The 9,616-nt window shown below is 35.5% G+C and overlaps 1 protein-coding gene across 1 annotated transcript in view; it reads left to right on the top strand.

Annotated features, from left to right (window-relative positions):
* The window catches only part of LRRC2 (leucine rich repeat containing 2), a 58,465-nt gene extending 49,593 nt beyond the window's left edge, over positions 1-8,872 (top strand). Inside the window, exons 5-8 of the mRNA XM_009885831.1 lie at positions 3,004-3,149; positions 5,261-5,416; positions 7,220-7,356; positions 8,823-8,872. Coding sequence (XP_009884133.1) covers positions 3,004-3,149; positions 5,261-5,416; positions 7,220-7,356; positions 8,823-8,872 — 489 coding nt within the window. The remainder of the gene's footprint in view (positions 1-3,003; positions 3,150-5,260; positions 5,417-7,219; positions 7,357-8,822) is intronic.
* Positions 8,873-9,616: the final 744 nt, after the last annotated feature.

The raw sequence follows: 9,616 nt of genomic DNA, 5'->3' as shown, positions 1-9,616 counted from the left end.
GAAAGAGAAGCAGTGGAGTTCTACAATGTTATCTGGATTACTTCTATGAACAAAATTATTAAGATAAGCAAAATGAGGCAGTTTGTCAAATAAACATGACAATAGTGATTAAACATAAGGACCACAATAAGTGGGTCCAGGTAGCTAGACTATCAAATATAGCTATTTTTTAAAATGGAACTTGCATAAAGCCTATATAATGATTGATTCAAAGTCCCATAATACAGGAAAATAGCAAAAATCAACATCAAGCAAAAATAAACTATAACATAAAAATGATAAGGTAGCCATGCTTGTTTGAAAATGAAATGTTATAAAAGGTGCAAAAATCCATCAGTCCTTCAAGAAGAAATAAAATACACAGTTTTTTCTTTAGAAAATATAATACATAGCTGCCATAGTTTCCGATGCATTGTATATCACAGGTGTTTGTTGGTAACATATCAGAGACAGATGAAATAAAAATTCCATTAGGTTTCAACATACTATAGAAAATGGACAGGTTTTATTAAATATTACCCTAAAAGAACAAACACCGAGGGCTTGCAGCTTACACAATATTATCATGGCTCCATATATTCTGTGACATGCTGAACCAAACTTTATATCAAGAGAATCCATGGCCTTAAATTTTGTTGGTACATTTTTATGGGAGTACAAACTCCTGAAAGATGTAGGTTCTCATCTAATCAAGTATTAAAACAATATATTTTTAATACTATATGAAAAATGGCAGAAAACACTCTGTTTATTAAAAAAATAATACTGTGATATTAATGTTACTTTTAATATTTAAGGCAATAAAGCACTTTCAGGAAAGAAAATAAAACTAGTTACTACTGTTGAAGAAATATAATTTTACCATCTAGTGTTAATGTTACCAAATTGCTTCAGCATGACAGGTGACTGCATATGAAAGCAAAGTGTTTAGGAACTCGGGTGAATAGTGATATAAGTTTATTTTAAAATAATCTGCTGCTTGGTGTTTACAGACTGTGGCTTTTCTTCTTTGGGGATGGTCTGAGAACATTTTTGGGTGGCATTTAAGCCTGTGGGACATTGTTTATTCTGCGCCTGCTAAATTCCTTTTGGGAGAGTTTTTTGAAAGAAATGTATCAGCAGTTTTAGCAAATTGTTCTGAGTGCAGAGAAACTTGAAATATTTGCTTGTAATTTGGAATTATGACAATAATTTGAAAGTATAAAGTAAATGCATTGTAAAGATGGTGTCAATTATTTTCTCTTTTCTCTCATTGCTACGATCTAGAAGAGTGACTGCTTTCCTTGTTCAAAGAGAGGTTCTGTATTCTTGGAAAAAAAATAATTCAGTATTTGGAAAATTTACAGTATAGGAGTGAGTGTTCATTGCCAGTAGTCAGTCCTCAAAATGACAAAATGGTTTGGAAGTGAGAAGTGTCAGAATAAAATGTGTACTTGCCTGTTCTGAGTCAGGAGTAAGACATTATGGTGGTAATGCCTCACCAAGGCTGTTTTAATGTAATAGTGGGCAAATTTAGAAATTATATCTTTGAATTGAGAAGCTCTGAACCTCTAGTATGGCTTTGAAAGGTAAACTTAATTGTATAGTCATTTGTAACATGGTAACTTCAGTAAATCTCCCTGAAAACATTCCCCCAAATTTTAAGGTATGGCAGGAATATGATGTTATATCTAGAAAAAAACGAAACAAAAACCCAACCAAACAAAACCCCCACATTCTGCAAACAAACAAACAAACAAAAAAACACCACCAAAAAATGCCAAGCCAAACTGGCTGTGACAAAGCACCAGCCTGTGAATGTAGGCATTTTAAATGGCAAGAGTCAAATTAATGTGAAAGTCTGACAGTTTTGCACTAAGAAGTTTGGCGATAAAATATAATGGAAAAGTACTTGATTCTTAGTAAATAAGAATAAAACAATCCTTCTCGAGTATTCAGAATGTGTTTTATTACTTTCTAATTTTTTCATAATTTATGCCATTGCTTGCATTTTGCTCAGTCTGGGAGTGGAAAATATATTTGGTTTGGGGTTTTTGGTTCCTAATTATTTTCTACATTCAAAGAAACCCTTAGGCAAAGACTAATGAAATTTTTTTGCTACTTTCTCTTCTGTATCGGGATCTATAGAGCTAGATTGTGATGGTGACATATGATTAGAAGCTCAGAGACATAATTACCATTCTAAAGTACTTTTTTTGGTTAACATTTATACTCCTTTGACATTCACTTTAGCTAGCTGCATAGTTTTATGAACACTGGTAGTGAATAATTGATTGAGTACACTGAGAGCTTTATTTAAAACATTTATTTCTTTAACAGGTATATTTTAAATTTGTAGTTAACCTTCATTGTGCTAAAGGTTTATTACTTAAAAATGTAATTCCTTTGAGAAGTATTCAAATAAAAAGCTATAGTGCACCTTATTATGTATTTAGTTTGCAGTATGGAAGACATATTTTTAAAGATCTTTGAAAAATATTGGACCAAATTTTCTGTTGGCTTGAATTGGCAGTTTCATTTTCTAAAGGTCTCCTAACAAAATAGTCTCAGTGCATAACAGAGTTACAGCAAAGGAAATCTATGCATTTTTGATGGGAGTTATAAAATCTCTGATTTTGAGAATGGTAACCTGGCATCTTTTAATTATAAAAACTATGTTTTGTTGCTTCAGAGCTTAGTTCATGTATAACCTAGGAAGGAACCAAATCATTGTCTGGTTCTAGCCTTAGTATCATCTGAATCTATAGGTTTTTTAGAATGAAAATTTCATTCAATACCATGGCAGTGTTACAAAGGTGAGGAACACTTTGGGAGGTAGTTATTTCTGAAATCCTTTTTCGTATAAAATGATGACTAAGAGATCAGGTTGGCAAAAAGTTGAGTAAAGAAGTCATGCAATTCTTATCTTTCTAAGTGCTTTGAGAAAAATAAGAATGTTTGATGAATGAAATGTCTTCTTGTATTTGTAAAATATAACTAAAATAAAGCACCACTTCTTTTTAGCTAAGCAACCTGAAACAAGTCACAGTTGTGGACGTGTCAGCAAACAAGTTCCATTCTATTCCAATTTGTGTGCTCCGGATGTCTAACTTGCAGTGGTTGGATATTAGCAGCAACAACCTGAAAGATCTCCCAGAAGACATAGACAGGTAGTTTATGTTTCAATTCATTGACAGGCTTGTGAACTATAAAGCAAATCTAGAAAGCAACAAGTTTCCAAGGGATAATATTAACTAAAAATCACATGAAAAAGTCATAGAAAATACATTTTCTACCTCATTGATGGCAGATTGCACAGTCAATGCCTTTACTGTTCAGTTAACTAATTACATTGTCTGCTGCATTCATGATAATTTGTCATTATATCCAGGCATTGTTATCTGGGAAGTTCATGGGGCATACGCTGCCCCAGTTCCAGCAAAGAGGACTCACCACATGGAATCAGCAGCAGTATCTCTGGAGGGTAGATGGGGTGGAGGGAAAGATGAACTACAGCAGATTTAAGTTACTGAAAGCAAATGTTAAACTTTGGAAGTAAAGTAGAAAAAATATTGGTAAGATTAAAAACAACACTGACAATCCTCCCCTCCTACTCTGAAGAGTATATGCACATGTGTATATATATACTCAATCCCTCAATTTAGAGGTCCACTAGAACTAGTTTTAAAGAAAATCATGCTGATCCCTTTAATGGAACTTACTAGCCTGAGCACTTATCTCTAGGCCCTATTTATTCACTCTGGCATCCTATTGTAGCTTGGTTTACAAAACTTTACATAGCCCTAAGTAAAACAAAACACATATTAACTAAAGTTTATTAAAAAAATATGGGTTGTTTATTGATCTGACAATGGAGATCCCTGAGGCACAAGAAACTTCACAGAAAACTTACTCAACTCTAACGTTTGCAAGACCTTTGTTGCTGGGCAAAAAGACTTTTCTGGGACATTGTGTAATCACAGATTTTTCTGACAGAAGGACTGAAGTTTTAATTTATATTAGTAATTCACATGCTCTAGCCACAACAGCATAAACCTGCCATTTTTTTTTCCAGTGGATCTGAGCAGAGAAGAGATTTGGCTGTCTTCAAAGAGTTTCTAAAATGATATTTTTCTTTATGGAAGGATACACACTCAACTTATGGGTCATTTTTTTCCCCTGTAACCTATATATATTTCTCTGTCTTCAAAATATTCCTTTTCCTCATTTCATCTTCGTTTTGTACTGAGTTGCCAACCTTGATACTAAAGCATCATAATTAGACACCACAAAATAAGGTTTTCTTTGCTTGACTTTCGGTTTTGAATTTTGAGATGTCTTGGACTCATGTGCTTTCTGAAGACTAGAAAATTTCAGGATAGTGCCCCCCAGTCAACTGATACTTTTATTCAGACTCATAATTTCAGTGTCTGCAGTGTCGAAGAACCTCAATGAACTACCATGAAGTCTGTGATTAAAAAAGATGAGTTGGCAGTAAACTGAAGCCTTACTTAATATCTTTTCCCGAATTCAAACAAACCATATGAGCCTGACAAGCAATAGCCTGCAACACTGTTTTAGGAATGGACCCTTCTGGTCAAATGAGACAAACTTGTTTCATCAGTTTGGTATGCTTTTCGTCTTCTACCTACTCCAAGGAATAAATGCTCAGCCACAAATTACTACTGCATTAGGAAAAGCCAGGGGAAATAAAGCAAAAGCAGCCCAATGCATTCTTCCACAAAATATTGTCATTAAATTGTTTTCAGTGGGACAACTTGCAAGAGCCATATGACTAAGAGGTGGTCTTTCTCTTGCTCCCCACAGTACTAATTACTAGTGAAAAACAATAGACGGGAATATACTGCCGACCACAGATGTAACTAGTTCATATAAACCAGCATATGGGCAAAGGTGTGAGCTGGTGACCCATATTTTTCATTAGTTCTGGGATACGCATTGTAAGGCTTTACATCATATTATGTCCGTATCTTCTGTATGAAAGAACAGAAATTTTTGTAACCTTTTATCTTGGGCATGCTTCTGAGTACTTGTCAGAGGTATGCTATTAATATCTATAATGTTGAACCATGACAGGAAATTTCCATTAAAGTTGATTACAATTTCTGAAAGTGTGGTACGAGTAATTTTTGAGAAGCCAAAGATGGTGTATATAATTGTTCTTCTTTTACACAGGATTAAGTCTGTATTGCTATTTTGGATAGATATTCCTCTCTGAAACAAATATTTCAAGTTATCTTTATCTTTCACACTTTCACAGGTTAGAACAACTACAGACGCTTCTCCTACAGAAAAACAAGTTGACTTATCTTCCACGAGCTCTGGTCAATATGCCAAAGCTCAGTTTGCTGGTTGTCAGTGGCGATGACCTGGTTGAGATACCCACAGCCATCTGTGAGTCAACCACAGGTTTAAAGTAAGTAAACATGAGAGAGAGAGGAATATGTTCTTAAGAAGACAAGGTAGATCCCCCCAGGAGAAATACTTTCACAAGCATCAGTTTCTACCATACCTGCTGGTAAGATTCTGATCCAGTGAGAGCCCTTATGGAGGCACTAGAGAGACTGAAAATTGCAAAGGAGCTGTAGCTTTCTGATTTTTATCTGCCGGTTCCCCACATTGTGCGTCTGTTGCCTAAACTGTTATTCCTGTGTATAGTTGTTTGTAGTTGCTCTAACTCTGGACTTGCAAAGCCATCCCCAGAGTGGGACCAGTAGTCTGGCAGTTAGCTATTGATAAGCTCAGTGATGTCAAAAGTATGCTGCTGGGAGTGGCAGACACAGCTAGTTAAAAGGCTAAAGAGCGTCACATGAGTTTAGTAGTTCATATATTCTCTGTTGTGAAACAGCACCCTGTTGCTGCATGCAGGATAAGACTAAAAGGCCTTTTAGTCTGCAGTTACAATGATCTTGTGTTTCTACAGGCGATGTTCAGGTCTTTGATTATGAAACTATTTGAAACTCTATACTGGGTCTGGCTGGGGTGGAGTTAACTTTCCCCATAGCAGCCCTCATAGTGCTGTGCTTTGCATTTGTAGTTGAATGGTGTTAATAATATATCAATGTTTTTGACTACTGCTGAGCAGTGCTCCCGCAACATCAGGGCTGTGTCTTCAAACCTCCCCCAAAAAGGCCAGCAGGCTGAGGATGAGCAAGAGCTTGGGAGGGGACCTAGCTGGGGCATCTAACTCAAACTGACCAAAGGGATATTCCATACCATATGACATCTGCTAAGCAATAAAAGCTAAAAGAAAGGAGAAGGGAGGTGGGCCATTTGTTATTAAGGTGTTTGTCTTCCAAAGCAACCGCTAAATGTACTGTCTGCTTCCAAGGAAGTAGCTGGACATCACCTGTTGATGAGAAGTAGAGAATAATTTTTTCCGGTTTGCTTTGCTTCCATGCATGGCTTTTGCTTTTCTTCATTAAGATGTCTTTATCTCTACCTATGAGTTTTTCATCTTATATTCTTCCCCTGTCCTGCTGAGGAGGTGGGGGGAGAGAGCTGCTTGGTGGACACCTGGTCAGACAAGTTCAACCCACCACACACTCACAACAATTCATGAGATTGTAAAAAGCCATATGATTTGTTGGAACATTTGTTCTTTTCCAAGTAACAATTTTATTGATTTTTTTCCTTCCTGGAGTGGTAATATCAGAGATTTTCAGAATGCTGTGCACTTAATTTGCACATTATATAAGTTGTTTATGTAACCATTTAGTTTTTCACCTGCATTGTGCAGCTTTAGGAAATCTGCAAATACGACATAATGCACGTTCAGTCAGGCACTGTAAAAGAGACGTAACATAACAACAACCAAAAAATGGAGATACATATAGTCAGCTAAGTGATACTGGCAAAACTGTTAGGATGGAATTCATAGTGTTTATTAACAGGTGTGAAATTACAGTGTAGTCTGTCAGCAGTTCCATAATAAAAAAATATACCTGTTATTGCAAAGAATGATTTGTGTAGACAGGTGAAAAGAAAGAGGTGAATCTGATCATTTTTATGTGGAAAGTGGAGTATAGAGAAGGTGCCATTTGAAATCTTTATTTCTAATAATAACAATTAATCTTAACAATGCCATAATGCAAAAATTGAGCAGATGTTCTTTATGTTTCCCCTTCTGGCTGTACTAACAACTTGTAAAATGTCATTCATATTGGCTAATGATGTTCAGAAGCCAGTTGCATGTATTCTTGTGTTAATTTCTCTCTAGATTTATAAGTCTCAAGGACAGCCCAGTTGAAACTATTGTTTGTGAAGACACTGAAGAAATTATAGAAAGTGAGCGTGATCGGGAGCAGTTTGAGAAAGAGTTCATGAAAGCGTACATAGAAGACCTAAAGGAAAGGGGTATGTGCTAACTTGCAGCAAACTTCCTGCTATGTTGGATATAAATGCAAACATACATTGGGAACATTAATTTTTAAGAGTACAGGCAATATACCCCTAAACTGCAATTGTCTGTTACGGTATTAAATAAGACTAAAGCTGAAAATGCTGAATGTGTTTTGTTAAAAGTTTGGGCCCTAGCTAAAAAACTTGATATTGAAAAAATGTATACAGAATTAATGGTGTGTTTGTACATGCATTAACCTTAATTGAGTGATAATGTATGCAATGATTATCCTCATTCTCCAGATTTACTTACTTCTCTTAGGATTAGCATGAGTGATTTTGAATTCCTGCAGAAATGCTTCTCCTCCTCAAAAAGAAACAGGGTATATATGAAATGCTCTTTGCATTAATAGGACATTCTTTAACAGTGTATCTGTATCAATGTACTAATTGTTTAACCACTGTAAAATTATTGTAGTAAAATCACTGCTTTTGTCTGTATTGCACAGCACCTGAAAGTTTACATATTACTTTATTTTGCTATTCTGACTTATATTTACTGTAATTAAGTAATTGTCAACCTCTTGAGTCCTGTTTAGTAAAACATATTAGGAAACAAAGGGAAAATCTCCTGTGGGCCGATATACCCTATAGGGTCTGTTTAAATCTCTTTGAGAGTTTGTGTGCAGAAATGAATTTTTGTGGAATGACTCTTATGGTATCTTAATTCCTTGCATTTCAGGTAAGTGGTCTGTACAGTGGTCCTACAAGACCTGGTGAAAAAGATATGTAAAGAAAAGCCACAGGATGTGGCTGCAGAATACTTTTCATGTTCTGATACTGGGCTTTTGTTCCTTAAGGTCCATAAGCTGCACATTTGAGTATTCAAGCCGTCTACATCTAAAGTGAAGTCTGCTGTAGAAGTGCCAGATTCTGATAACGCTAGCAAGAGTGGTTAAAATGGAGAGAAGGGATGAAGGAAAAACTAAAATCATAATTTGATCTTAGAGATACTCTCAAAATATGTGATAAAGTTGTATTTACATACTTGTGAAAAGTGGAGTCTAAGATAATGGCTACCAGGCTGCCTGAAAACTGCGTTTGGCCCTGTCAGCCACAGGCAAGCTTTATACTGCTTCGGAGCAAAGCAGCTCAGGGATACACTTTTCTGCCTTCCTAGACAAAACATATCTCCATGTCTTTTATGATGAGGTTGGATCACGAATCACTCTTGTATTTCCTGCTTCTGAAGTCCTGTGCTATAGATCATGATGATACCTGCTTTTGAAAAGCTGACTGGAGAAGGAATAATTTCTGTATAATATGGGCCAGCAGAATTTCTGAAAGACAGCACAGAGATCACTTGTAGAGTACCTTTGAAATAAAACCAAACCTAGCTTTCTCTAGCTAAGGGCTCTATTTATCTGTGCTGGATTACATAGCTGAAGTCTGAGATGTATTTCTTTTTTCTCTTTTCACAGATTCTACCCCTTCCTACACTACGAAAGTATTACTCAGTCTTCAACTCTGAAGATCAAAAATCTCTAAATCACAAGTGAATATCAGAATGACTCTGTTTTTATCCACCTGAATAGAAAACACTGGAAAACATAAATGGCCAGAGGCACTTCAAAATCATCACTATTTTTTTTTTATTTGTTACTGTAGTTGTTCCCACTAACTAAACATAAAACAACGAGCAGAAGAGCCTTCATAAGATGCTGTTTCACCTTCTAAATCAGCATATCTATTTTCAAGTCCACAGCAACAGCCACTAATTTACATATAGTCTTGGTGAAAGTAAATATTCACTGTAATAAAATATACACAGGCATAGACACCCTCAGGGTGAAGACATTGTATGTTGTAGTTGAAACGGTTGAACATAAATCATCATCTTAAAAGGAAATTTGATTTTACAAGAGGGGAAGGATTAATTTAGGAAATGAATGTCATTGGTTGTATTCTTAAGACCAAATAACACATTTAGCTCTTTAAAATATTTAACGTGTGAACACATACATAGTTGTTTGCATTTACTTTCTGTTCTTCAAAGCAATTGTCGTCCTTGGGATTTTCAGTTTAGACAAGTTTCAACAACTTTATATATAGAAATTGTAGCAATTCTGATGCTTTTTTCAAGCATAGTATAAGCTTTTACCTGTTCCCAAATTCAGGTACCAAGATGACTGAAACTTCTGTGCTAAGCAGTCTTATAATATCATAGTGTATTAAATAAGATTTTAAGGACTGAGAAGTGTGAACATATAATATC

This window comes from Charadrius vociferus, unplaced genomic scaffold, assembly GCF_000708025.1.
Source record: "Charadrius vociferus isolate BGI_N301 unplaced genomic scaffold, ASM70802v2 scaffold235, whole genome shotgun sequence".
NCBI lineage: Eukaryota > Metazoa > Chordata > Aves > Charadriiformes > Charadriidae > Charadrius > Charadrius vociferus.
This window is presented reverse-complemented; position numbering and strand designations above follow the sequence as displayed.